This window comes from Apostichopus japonicus, chromosome 9 (genome assembly GCF_037975245.1).
Source record: "Apostichopus japonicus isolate 1M-3 chromosome 9, ASM3797524v1, whole genome shotgun sequence".
Taxonomy (NCBI): domain Eukaryota; kingdom Metazoa; phylum Echinodermata; class Holothuroidea; order Aspidochirotida; family Stichopodidae; genus Apostichopus; species Apostichopus japonicus.
In genome coordinates, this window is record NC_092569.1 from 10,359,501 (window position 1) to 10,374,298 (window position 14,798).

General features: G+C 36.0%; 1 protein-coding gene across 2 annotated transcripts in view; it reads right to left on the reverse strand.

The window, feature by feature from the left end:
• The window catches only part of LOC139974195 (heparan sulfate glucosamine 3-O-sulfotransferase 1-like), a 61,847-nt gene that overhangs the window by 36,072 nt on the left and 10,977 nt on the right, over positions 1-14,798 (reverse strand). Inside the window, exon 1 of one of the 2 annotated variants that reach the window (XM_071981160.1) lies at positions 13,476-14,190. The exons of the other annotated variant lie outside the window; for it this stretch is intronic. Coding sequence (XP_071837261.1) covers positions 13,476-13,510 — 35 coding nt within the window. The 5' untranslated portion in view covers positions 13,511-14,190. Of the gene's footprint in view, positions 1-13,475; positions 14,191-14,798 lie in introns of those variants that run through there. 2 annotated transcript variants of the gene reach the window in all.

Sequence of the window (14,798 nt, forward strand, 5' to 3'; positions counted from 1 at the left end):
GTATATAGCTATGAATCATATAGTACATAATATGGATATTATATATATGCATAATACACAAGTATATATAATACATCAAGATAATATACAGATTGATGCAGATATAATATACAGGTATAGTATATGCAGATAATATACAGATTTTGGCTTGGTTAAAGTGATACAGAGACGGCAGTATAAGCAGGGTACTGTAATGTCAGCACCTGTATAAAGTATTGAGAAGCACAACAATAATGACATTACCCTTGGCACATGGGGGAACAGTAAACCCTTCACTCCCTGTGTCTAAGATCATTTACTGTACACATATATCTTAAAGGAAAGAATAAGTTTTGGACACATCCAGGGATAAAAAAAAACAGTACTTAGCAACTTCTATTTAACCCCTGCTTGGATGAAATCTCAAGGACAGGTTGCAAAAGCTGGCAATATGACACCATTTGCTACAGTACGACGTGACAAAGTAGTCTGTAACTGGTCTCCATGTAGTGTCACCGTGGGATTTCAGGACCTGATACCATGTATAGCTTATCTGCCCTTGTCCTATCCCCGATCACCCTCACATACCTCCCCATCCACCAATTGTCTGCAATTCTCAGTAAACTAATTCATATTAACATAAATCAAACTGAAATCTGAGCATAGTGAAGAGTCTGCTGGTAATCTTAATCATACCAAGGAATGTACCAGACCGTGGAGGTAAAACAAAACTAACTTATAGGAGAGCTGTGAATTAATCTTTGATTCTACATGCAACTGGTTCCACCCTTACAGTCAGTTCATCGCTCCTGTAAACTTACAATCAATTCTTCCTCTTACCATTTTCAAAAATTCCCTGCCTGTCTCTGCCTGCAAATATCATTCTATGGTCTACAGCTCGCCTAGATTTTGAGAGGAACGGTGTTTGTCGTTCCTGGTCGTAACGTCTTCCTCCTTATAATATGTTAACTAAAAACTCGAGTTGCTTTTCAAATCTACTTCCTTTGTCTGTGGACGCATTTTTCCTTCGAGATCCTCAAAGCCCTCATGGGTACAGACTTTGTTTGCATGTTTTGATAGTTCCCTAGTTTTGTCTGTCATAATTTGAACAGAATTGTGTCAAGTGGATGTTAACATGCCTTACCGTTCCTATGTATGTAGGCCATGTATTCAGATCCCTGAGGCACTGTAAATTAAAGGTGTTACAGTTAATCCTGCAACTAAGAATTGCCTAAAAAAAAAAACAGGATAAACCTTTAAAAATTGAAGCATGGCTCTTTGTGCTTAAAGTTGCCCTTAGGCGGAAAGCAAGCACTACTAACCCGTGGTACAATCAAGTAATTTAGCAACAAGGAAACAAACATACAGTAGAACCAACCTGTCATTCCAATGAAGAATGCATCTCATGGGTATGTAGATTTAGGCCAATATTATTTCGACAAGAAAAAGAAACATAGGGATCTCGAGAGTTGTAAATGTCACTGTTCACTTAATTTCTACAGAGTCTAGAGTAGAGCAGTATATTTATAAGCTATTCATTATTACCACAGCAGAATATGGCTGGTCTTGGATCGAGGTCAGGTATATATCATATTTGTATGTATACACCACACTGCATACATCTATAGGAAAATGTTATATAGCTTTAGCTCCCCCAGAACAATACATTTCTTATTTTCCGTGAATCATTCCACCATTGATTTTAAAATTATTTTAAATCTCATATGAATTAGGATTTTTTTTTTTTTTTTGCTGAAACCTATTTAGTAAACATCTTTATATAAGGTGTTAGTGTCTTTCAAGTTCCATCAAGGTATAGTCAAATTTATAAAACTTGTTGCTGACAGTTTTGTAAGTGATATACCTTCATTATAAAGTGACACACTATGGCAAATGGATGGATTGGTTTGGCATCCTTTGATAGTGGGTGGGTGGGTGGATGGGTTTGCTCATTTTTCTTATTAAAAAGATCTGTTTGGTCACCTTTGTGATTGGTGTGTTCCATCAACTTTTTCATGGTTTAGGGTGTATTTTTGGTGATGAAAGACGTTCAGCTACCTTTGTGTGATTGGCCAACATAATAATGGGTTGTTATCATGTCTGTCCGAATGAAAAGTATGCTGAAAAAGATTAATGATATATTCCAGGTATTGATTTATCCAGTTTCATCGCATCACATAATGCTCTTCAAAATGGTCAAATTGCCATAGAAGTTAATGTATACCACTTTGCTTTTTCTTTTTTTTAAACACACAGGAACAATAGTATGTTTAATATAAGAGACCAAATTCACAGACTTGAAAACTGCTATAACAAACTTTGATCACAAAATTATTCCCTGTATACTACTGATGTCAATCGTCACAAAAAAAGTTTACTGTACATGTCGGTGTGAGTGCGACATATGATTTTTCAACATGGTCTTTAATTGTCTGCAGGCTTCACACGTTTTTTTTAAGCAGTTCCTTTCATTATTTATTGCCGTGATTTGAAGTAATTATTCAGAATCACTGATCATCAACTCCTATTCAAATATATATCATAAAGATGGCTTTAAAGTATTTTTCTACTTTCACATTCTCCAACCAAAACTCACCCACTTTAGGTTTAAAGGAAGCTAATAACTAATAGTACAAAATGAGAGATTCTCATGCCATTCTAGATTTGCATAATCTACATCCATGCCAGATGAATTGAAGTTTCCCACATTTAGCACTGTACAATCACATCAGTCACTAAAGTCCATTAAATATGCTAAGTTCTCTCATATGGTAGCTACCAAGACAGACACATGTGCAGTAAACTTGCATATATGGGTTAATAAAAGAATACTCCAGGTCAAACTTTCTCTTTGGATACATGTTAAAGAGGAACATAATCTAAGCATTCTGGTGAAATTTGCATTCAATTCCTATGTACCGTTTTTGAGATATTGATAGTAGTTGAAGTTGCCACCTTTCGTACCAAAAGTGAACTTAGAGCACACAGGTGTGATGTCATTGTTGCACATTGATAAATAATGTTTTGTATTTCTTTAAAATGTATGTCTAAGTTTATACTCCACAATTGGATGCATCCATAATGTGAATGTACCATAGGTATTGGTATTTTACATTTTCTTCACTTCCCCTTTAGACAAACTAGTAACCTAATCCAATCCTAGGTCAAATCAATAGACTATTCTACAGTAGAAAAAAAAGGGCTGCTTCTTCAATTTGTTGTCAGTTTTTCATGATGTAATTGTGGTGTGTGGTTAGAGTAAAGGTACTGATCAGATCATGAAATATAATCTATGAAGAATGTTTTCCTTGGGAGAACCAGTTTCATTTATACATTACACTGCAGCAAGCACTGTGCAAGCTGTACAGAGAAATAAGTAAAAACTCAAGGTAGTAGTAAGCATTACATATGACAGCACTCGATTCTAGCAAGATCATCAGCCTACATCTAGCACATGTAGGATTATTAAAAAGGAACCCTTGCTTCAAAGCCAACTGATAAAGCCTATCCATCAAGCATTTCCTAAATAAACCCCATTTCATGAGGTTAAAGTTAATATTAAACCACACTTTATTAACTATACAAAGTAACAATAGCCGAATGCTCTGAGCTGATCCTATTAAAGTTGCTGTACATGTCAGGGCATATATGTTAATGGCTCAAGGAAGGATTAAATCTTTTCTGGGGCTGGGGCCTCAATATATACTGTACATCTGGCATACTGTAGATCTAACCAAACTACTGGTCATGTACACTTATCTCCTTCCTCAAGACACATGGATGCACATGGCTGATCCATTCGCAATCAAGCTTGACATGTTCCCGTTTTAACCTAATATCTAGATCTCCATGTTCTTTATGACGATATTCCGTCTCTAATAATACGGCCGCTCTGCGATCATTTCAAAACCATCGAATACCGACCTGCTTTGTTTGGCATCGAATCTGTTTATTCCTCATCGTAAACAGTTTGCAAGCTCATATTACATTGATAATGATACTTGGAGTTACATCTCTGTATCATGTTTCAATTAAATGTCAAGCAACAGTGCAAAATTCTACTCAGTTTATTGGCTCACACCTGCTCTTTATAGCGCATCTCCTCGTTCGTACGATTGGATTGGTTAAAGTACTTACTAAAATCTACTTCATTTCCAGGAAAGGTACTTTCTAGAGTTCACATCTAATCCACTTTTTTCGTTCACATGTGTGTATACTCCACAAAATTTTATGATGTCTGGACAATTACCCCGACTTGGAGCTTACGATTATCATTTCAATCTGTTATTTACAAATTAATATGTTTCAACAATTTTGCAATTGTTTATTAAAACTAGTATTACATGAAGTGTGTGAAGAATCTGAGAAAGCAAAAAGCTGATCCACCAACATATCTTTCTTACATCGCTAACAGTCCAACTGTATAAAGCAACAAGTAAAAAGTCAACTTATAGATCAAATTTCACATATATTGAGTTATATATGGACATTTTCAAGAACCAATCAACATGCTACCCGACCTTTCTTTGATCACAACAGAGTGCTTCAGTGTTTCCTGATTTTACTGAGATTCTGTATTAAATTACCGTATAAATATGACATTGTTTCACACTTTGCATAATTTTAAACTGCAGTATTATGTACAACATTCACAATAAACCAGATGAATCATTAATGATGTTTGGAATACTGTCTCATGATGGATGACATCAATTTTTTCTTGAAGGGGGGGAGAGGGGGGATCCTTATAATGGAAAACCAAACCCAGAATCATCTTAAAAATGAATATTTAATACTGAGGCCACGACAAAGATTTTAGCGAGAGTTTGATCCAACCTGATTTATTGCAGACTTAGGGGGTGGGGGGGAGGGGGATACTAATAATGGAAAACCAAACCCAGCAGCATCTCAACATGAATATTTAATACCGAGGCTACGACAAAGATTTTAGCGAGAGTTTGATCCAACCTGATTTATTGCAGACTTAGGGGGTGGGGGGGAGGGGGATACTAATAATGGAAAACCAAACCCAGCAGCATCTCAACATGAATATTTAATACCGAGGCTACGACAAAGATTTTAGCGAGAGTTTGATCCAACCTGATTTATTGCAGACTTAGGGGGTGGGGGGGAGGGGGATACTAATAATGGAAAACCAAACCCAGCAGCATCTCAACATGAATATTTAATACCGAGGCTACGACAAAGATTTTAGCGAGAGTTTGATCCAACCTGATTTATTGCAGACTTAAAACTTAATCTCCTGCAAATCCCCCACAAAAGTTCCTACACTCCTAATTAAGCAGTTTCGGGGTGATTTTTTTTTTTAATTTGTATCATTTCTCTTCCCACTGATGCTAAACTTGCAACCTAAAAGACGTCATTACCTTGACTTATCAAGTTTTATTTCAAAATAATACAATAAAGTATTAATTCAGTAAAAAATCATATTTTTCAATGGAATACATTTCAGTGAGGAAAAATGCTTTTAAAGTGGTTGTACATTTTGGTGATGTCTGAACACGAGTGTACATTACTTGACCAATATACTCTCTCTCAGTAGCGGGATATATGCATTTTTATCTGAAGAAAGCTGTCATGGACTGGGGAAGGAGCCTAACTAGAGAGATTATCCCTTTGATTTTCTGATGGGGGGGGGGAATGGAATTTGAAGGATAGTACCTTCATGAAAATGGGACCAAACTTGATGTTAAAAAAAAGGATCAATCTAGCAGTATCAGTTGAATTAGGACTAGTTAATAAATTTGAAGTTAACTAGAGGACCAATTCACCTTCAAGGAAGTTTGTTAACACTGTCTTTAATATTACAAATTTGTCAGACCAACTGTACCTAAAAATCCAGATATCTTTCAAAATCCAGTTAATCCAACAGATTCTTAAAGTATATGAAAGAGCAAAAGAGGAAACGTCCTGGGAAATCCAGAACAATGATGTAACCCTTCGAGGGCAATACTGATAATGCCTTGAATCTGTGACACTTATACATTCAAGCATGTTAAACAATGCAACTCTTCTTTAACACAGGAAGAGTGCAATACAGAACCGGGGCATGGTATAGGATGGGGGGGTGGGGGAAACAGTGCTTTCAGGTACTCAATAACATTAACAGTATTACAAAATGACAACTATGATGTCCTGTACACAGCTGGTATGCAGTCAGCCAGCTACCAAATTTGAAGAAATTTTCATAGAAATATTATATATCAGTTCATGAATAGTATGTGTATAGTGCTGCATATCATAACCATGGCTGAATTTATAACCAATAACATAAAAGTTAATCAATATGTGAGAAAATTTATCCACAAGGTGTGCAGCCACAGCTGCTGAGCTGCTTCAATCTTTGTGTCTGATACCCAACGACGAGATGCAGGCTTCTGAAATATTGTACAGGTCCGACTGGATATTATATGTCTCGTCATGTAAGGGTATGACTGTATATCAACAGTCTCCAAAGGACCAAATTCAGCTCATTCCACTCTCTTATAATCTCATCAGGTAGTTTTGAGATCTGAGGGGTTCACGGGTTGGAAAGTGACAATGTGGAACATTTAATTCTCATGATTGAGTGAGCTGGCTTTGTTCGTAGCTTGAAGACACAAGATCTTTCTTAACCAACAGATTCTTTGACGATTCTACTTTCTTTACAATATTTGACATTAAACGTTTCTCTACACAGAGTCATTTTTTTCTCTTTTTGTTAAAGGTGTTCATTTTTTTCAACTCCGAGGTGTTTTAAATTCAAAACACTAAAAGAGACAAAAACTTCAACATAAAAGAGAATACAATGCCATCTTGATATAATCCTGTTTCTTTGTAAATAGTATTTGGGGGTGAAGATGACATATTCTCCGATCTTTTGAAACTTCTGACATATATTTCCAGGCCAATTATGCAACCCTTCCACTTAACAAGTGAGGTGAGATGCAAACATCTGCACTTTTCTTCTAAAAGCCGTATTTCCTTTAAGACCTTTCGATTTCGCATCATATGAATATGCATAAAGTCCCCCTTAGCGAAAAAAAATTACGCACATGGAAGACCTTGAAGCGTGCAGGATCTAAATCTGAATAAATATGCTGCATTAGGTATACATCTGAATTTTAAACCTGTGTGAATCCCTTCCAATATATATACATTTTTTTGGAAAAGTTAGAAGAGATGGAAAGACCTGGAAAATGTGACCAGTTTGACATCTTGACAGGTGGAAGGGTTGCTTGCACGATGATATGGATGTTTACACACAAGTACAACTCTATCAGTCTATGAGAATATCATACACTAAATAGTTAAGTTCATCTACTACATATCTTAAATGTCAAGTACATATTATAACCAATTGTACTTTACATGAATATGAGATGCGGTGTGCACATGCACTTAAGTGTCTGTGAAGTCGTGTGAGATGAAGAAAAAAGGCTCTCAAAAAGGGGGAAGAAAAGTAAGATGAGTACAGAGGGGGGGGGGGGGAGGGTGGAGGAGGGTGATGATGAAACGACAGAGATTATGTAACTAATATCATTCTTGAACAAGAAACAAAGGCTACCGTATGTGTACAGAACTTTCAAAGGCGAAACAGGGGGAAAAAGGTTCACTTGTTGAATTTTAATTCGTGTATTCTACATTTTCCGGTAACTAATATTACAGGCATTACAGTTAACTTTCATTCCAATTTCACCACCATTGTTATGTAATGATGTCTCATGGAAATTAAAAGCAGAGTGGAGTCACATTTGCATTATCAGTCACGAGGAACTAGTGTGAAGTAGATTTCAAATGGCGCAAACTTGCAAAAACTACATACTACAAGGGCCGGAGGTCAAAGAAGGACTTAATAAAGGAAGGGATTATGGCCATGGGGACGTTGAAACGGACTCCCGTGTAGGGGGGATCTCACGGTCCTCCCCCAGAAATATTTAAACGTTACATGGTGCATTCTTAGGCATATTTAGACTATAAATGAGGTCTATAATTAGCTTTAAACACAATGTTGTTCAAATATTCTCTTCATTTTTTAATTTTTTTTATGTGTGGTTGAAAGGGTGGTCTACACCCCTAGCAGTGGTCTTCTTCTTCCCGAGCTGAAAGTGAAATGCCCCCCCAACTTCAGGAACCATTTTTGCCCAACTGACAATGGACCCTCCCCTGTTGCGCATACCACTGAAGGTGACCGCAACTTACCGTTTATAAATTTTAAGAGAAAGAATATATAGTTTACTATATATGTAGCAACACATCAGTCACAGATCACTCAAATTTCTGATTGAGCTGTCAATAATTGGCATGAATAATGCAATTATCTAAGTAAGTACAAGATTGTTTTAAAAACAGTGATATTTCCTCTGATTTTTTTTACAAATCAATGCTAAACTAACTAACCTTATTTACAACCTTATTTTTCAGGTATACAGAGGTTAACACCTTTTCTGAAAACAAAGTGAAAGTCACCACTGTTGCATACATTTTTTTGTTAAATTAAACCTCATGAATAATTCAGGAAATAATATATCTTTACACTAGGGAGCAACCTGTGAATGAGGTATTTAGTCTGTAGTGGTGCAAGTGGTTGTGCTGGGAGTTTTGTAATATCCAGTAGGTCTATATATTAAGAGAGAGATATAGATATATAGGATTTAAACCCATGCCTCCTGCTTTATATTCAGACACCCTAACTAAGTCTACAAGCTATGAACACTGATTGAATGTTCAGATGTTGGAAACCTGTTAAGGTCCTAATTCCACTGTAGTCACCTGTCACCTGTATATATATATATATATATATATATATATATATGTGCATAACTAGTCAACTACCACATGATAAACGGTGCTATTGGTGCTGCATGTACTACACGGTGCTACATGTACTGTTGATTCTGTATAGTCAACACCTTGCAACCACCCTGTACAGAGAATTCAAATAGTGTTCTCAAACTGCTTTATATTTATGAAGAAAGCTGTTGTTGGTTAATACATCAATGTTAGAATAGAAGATCTAAATGCTGATGTTTCAATTCTAGTAGGATCTTCTTCAAAGTTTACCTTGAAAGAGGATTCCACCGGGATTGATCTATCAAAGCATCAACCGCTTCTTACTTTGATAAATAATTCTCTTTCATATCTGACTACTAATTTAAACCGACAGTAAAGTAGCATATCAAATGACACCACAAATTGAAATATCAAAGGATACTAATTTAGCGCTTCGAGATCGTGAAGAAGACCTAATTCATATGGGATTGCTGATCCAACGAAGGTCACCCACGTTAAAACCATCACGATGTTTCCTGAAAATAACTCCGCAGAACCATAGTTCGGTCACTCCCTGAATGGCAAATGAGGAAGGAGGAGGATTCAGTGGGTGGAGTCTGTTAGGATTGAGTAGGATTGAGGGCGCAGTGCTAATATGTTACCAGATAGTAGGTTAGGTAGATAAGGAAAGTGCATAAGTAGTGTGGAGACAAGTAGGAGAGGAGCAAAGTAAATACACCAATTACTGCACCAGTCGGTTATAAAAGAACAGTAAAGTTATGTTTTGAGATCTTTATAGATGTATCACACATGTACCATTAATACATTGCAAAACTATAGTCTATTCAGTAAAAAAAAAAAGAAACAAGCACACAAGCACACAACTAACAGCTCTAGGTACAAGAATAGTGTTAGTATACTGTATATAATCAGCTCTCTAGAGGTACAAGAATAGTGTTAGTATATATAATCAGCTTTATTATCAGCTCTGGGTACAAGAATAGTGTTAGTATATAATCAACTCTAGGTATAAGAATAGTGTATATCATCAGCTCTAGACCTACAAGAATAGTGTTAGTATATAATCAGCTCTAGGTACAAGAATAGTGTTAGTATATAATCAACTCTAGGTATAAGAATAGTGTATATCATCAGCTCTAGACCTACAACAATAGTGTTAGTATATAATCAGCTCTAGGTACAAGAATAGTGTTAGTATATAATCAACTCTAGGTATAAGAATAGTATATTATCAGCTCTATTTACAAGAATAGTGTATATTATCAGCTCTAGGTACAAGAATAGTGTTAGTATATAAACAACTCTAGGTACAAGAATAGTTTTGGAATATAATCAGCTCTAGGTACAAGAATAGTGTAATCAGCTCTAGGTACAAGAATAGTGTAATCAGCTCTAGGTACAAGAATAGTGTAATCAGCTCTAGGTACAAGAATAGTGTAATCAGCTCTAGGTACAAGAATAGTGTAATCAGCTCTAGGTACAAGAATAGTGTAATCAGCTCTAGGTACAAGAATAGTGTAATCAGCTCTAGGTACAAGAATAGTGTAATCAGCTCTAGGTACAAGAATAGTGTAATCAGCTCTAGGTACAAGAATAGTGTTAGTATATATATATATATAATCAAAGGGTAAAAGCAATCTTAAAGCAGCTTCCTTGTTTCTTTATCTCTTTTAATTTATATCATTTTCCGATGCAGTTAGGATACCATAACGATGCATGTCTTGTACAATTTCACTATACTTTACAAATCTGTACAATATACCTTGGATGAGAAAATGTTGAGAATCCAATCCATTCAAATTTAGTAATTATCATCTCATTGACCTTCATATGGTGTCAAAAATGTAAGGGGGGGAGGGGCGATGGGCGGGGTGTCATACAATAATTTCCATCAACGCAATCTCAATTTGAGAAATGTTTAATCGGTTGTGTGAAATTGCTCAGCAAACGAAGAGAGCTGCTTTGAAGTATCAAGCTCGTTTAACCTTTGAAAAAGAGAATAAGAGATGAGAGAAACCACCTACAAAGATCATCTCTGAAGTGTTTGTCAAATATTAATGTTTAAGCTATATCTTTGTTTCTGATGAAAACTTGCAGAGCCTGGCCAGCAGAACATTGATGGAGTAATGCCTAGAAATTAGAGTAAAAGTGAAAGGTCAATTACAGCTCAATTTGATACATTCTGCAATCACATTTCCTCAAAACATTTTCATAGGAGCTACAGTACTGTGTGAAAAAAACTGCTATGGGTTTCATTATTTCAAAGTCACGCCAATATCTATGCAGTTTATAAATCTAGACCAAAATTTTTCAAAATTTATGATTTATATGCATCAATAGCAAGTATAGAGATTTATTATTGCATTCAAACCCCTGAAATATAGTGTATCATCCATCAGTTTCATTTTCTACTTTTCATCCAAATGATTCCCATGCCAATACCAGTCACCAGAATGTTATCAATTGATGTTATCGCGTTGGAAAGATAATTACTTTCTTATGTTGGTTCTAAAATGTTTTATTTTTTTCTTCTTCTTCTTCTTCACTCCAAATGATCGCAATAACTGGTTTAATATTTATGAGGGATCATATGATTTAACGTTTTTTTGAAGGTCACAAGAAAATTGAAATATCACTGAATGTAAGAGATCTACAGTACTGTACAAGTTTGTATATAAATATATTTTTATGGAACGTTCAACTTCCAACCAGAGTTTCTACAATTACAGGCCATTACCTGTCAGTATCATAACAATGATAGCACATTAGAGGATAAAGAAATGGTCAGGAAGGGGGTGGGGTGGGGTTTGAGGGCGGGGTATCACTCAATACCGATTATATTTCAGTGCTTGTCCATGGTTCCTACAGCAAACAGTTGACATCCTTTAGGCTCGTGCTTCAAACATGAATATTGTTTAAAATGTTTAAACTTAAGGATTCTTGTTCTTCAAATATCACCTGTACTGTAGGTAGATTTTATTTCTGACCAGCAAACAGTTAACATTCTACCTTAATTTTCAGCAACTATTTATAAATGTGTAAAAAGTCCATTCTTTGTATAATTATTCAGAGATCTTGTTTCATTTCTTGAATGCACCAATGAATAATATTGTACAGTACTGTACACGTTCATCTAAATGTTACAATGCAATTTACACAATTTACACAATGATAATTTTTTCTCCTTTGACACTTTATTCTTCAAGTATCATCCACGTGTCTTTGTCTTATATTCAGATTTAAGCAGTATTTGAAACACACATATTTTTCAGAATCTTCAAGGACCAAATTTCAATGTAACGATGCAACTTTGGTCCCCGGAAATTTTCGTTGTGGATTACTTATAGTGTGGCAAAGTATCTGAAGGTTTGTAGACAATATACACTTACAAGTATGATTATCTCAGTTTATACTGTACTTGTTGTAATCTTTTGAACATCAAAGCAAATAAGGAGTGTGACCATGGCAACACACCTTTCAATGGGTGTAAGAACATCTGTGCTCAGTATAGGCCTACAGTACCTCTATAGTATAGTAGGGTTATATGTATACTTCTGAAAACCAAACTGTTTAGTGCTTTACTAATCAGGTACTGTTTAAGTAATACATCCAGCACACTGTGCATACTGTAATGTGAGCTTGGTACAAGGAAAATATTCCATAAGAACACTGGGAAGAGGCAAGAACTTAAGGAAACGGTGAAATTATTTTTTTATTTCTAACTTTTAACCACGTATGCAGTATATAATGTAGATAAATTACACACAGTACAGTACAGTAGGCATATGTCTCTAGCACATAAAATATCAAAATGCTTATCCACTAGAGAGCCTGTGTAAGAGAATGTGTAAAAGTAAGTTGGCCTGACGTTTCGATCCTAGCAGGATCTTCTTCAAAGGCTAAAATGATTTTTTAGCATTTTTAGCCTGTGAAGAAGATCCTGCTAGGATTGAAACGTCAGGCCAACTTACTTTTACACATAAAATATCACATAAAGAAGAAGAAAAGTGGTATTTGTGTAAAATAGTGGTCACTGGCAGACAAAGTACTATATGGTAATTATGGCACTAGACCATCCAATCTTACCTACAGTGTAGCCTTCAGTGTCATGTATACAATTTCCAAGTTAAGGCAGGATGCCAATTTTTAAATCCCACCACTGATTTTACAGGGTAAGAGCATAAACCATTACAGCAGAGACGAACCAAGACTTATATAAAGGAGGGTGGTAACCCTTGGGGGGGGGGGGAGGTGGTTGAACCAAATGGTGCATTCTAAGTAATATATACTAGACAGTAAATTGGGTCTTTAATTAGGATGAAATGCCAGGCTGAACTAATTAATCTTTAAATGTTGAAAAGGGTTGTACATCTTGTTTACCAGAAGGAATGGTCTAATTCTTCCCCCAACTGAATGTAAAATCCTTCCCCTTGACCATTTCCCGCCCACCCCCCACTCCCACCCCCCTCTCCCACTGACTGACAATGAAGGGTATACTTCTAATACAGATCGAATAACTACACTGATACCGCTTCGGTATGAATCAAACCTGGGTGTCACTGTACCTGACATACCTGTAGTCAATGTGCAGGATTAAAAACATGGTCAATTTTGATTCTGCTGAATATTGTACATAACTACTGTATCTACAGTATGTACACAAAAATTAACCTGAAACCATTATAATACAGTTTGTAACTTACCTTTTAACCAGGCATCTGGTGTAATAAGTGACCATAATCAGATTACAACAGGGGGCTATCTACACAGATGGACATGGATGATGTATACATCTATGAAGGAAAGAGTTTTGGTTGTGCCACAGACGATAGAGCACACTGGCACAGTATGGTCCTGTAGCATGAAGGTGAAGCATCGTATATACTAACACCCAAAGAACACAAAAGAGGATCAAATAGGCTGGAAACAAAACCACCTGGTCCTTTCAAATGAGCTCTTCATGAAATGCAAACACTTCCAACGCAGAGAAGACAAAGAGAGGAAGAGTCCGGCAGATTGCTGATTCTTGCCCTGTGTAGTATCATACTGTACATGGGTGACAACCTGATGATTGCTGTTCTCCGAATAAACGGAAACACCACAATATTCTACGGAATGGATACAGCGAATTAGCTAGATTAAAACTGCAACAGGAAAAAACCCATTAGGGTCAATCATATCATCGACTTCCTTTCAATCCCGCAGTGATATGTAACAAACTTTATTTCACTGAGCATGGAGATACTTACAGTGGAGAGAAGCCCAATTGTTAACTAGATTTTGCTCTCTATCCGCTAGTCCACATTAAAGAGATGATACTGCGAAATTGGTCACAGCTCTGCATTGAATCAAACTGAAGTTGACTGTATAAAGAGTAATTGCATATAAAATTCGTATGTGAGACACATATGGTATCACCTGAAGTTTGTTCCATACATTTCATCAAACAGCACATTGATATTAATCCCAGATGATCGATTTTAGTAGGGTGGCCAGTACAATGGCTTATTATGTACACTATTTAGATTTGGTTGCAAAGGAAATGCTTTACAATGTTTTGGGATCAACCTTTTGATAACGGTTTGCTATAGAACTTTCAGAATCTAACAAACAGTTGTATCTAGCGTGCTATTGAAAGGAACAACAGCTGCAAACTTCACATCAACTTCAAGTAAAAGCACTCATGCATATAGAGTACATATTACAATGTGTACTCAAAATAACAATAAAAAATTATGCTAGTTCAAGCATTTTCATGTTTCGCTACAACTATAACAACATACAGGTGTACACTATTCAATACATACTGCAATGTTCAGTCACTACACACAACTGCTCTTGCAGTCTCGTAATAGTTCCCTTGTTAAACAGTTCATCCCTATGTACACATGTGCACACCTGCGGTACAATGTAATGCTAAAGACAAGAAAACTCCCATTGTTCCATTGTTCCATTGAAGAAAAAAGCAACGTTGCAATATGACCTAATTAGCCAATAATTATGCAACTTCACAAGATAAGATCGGC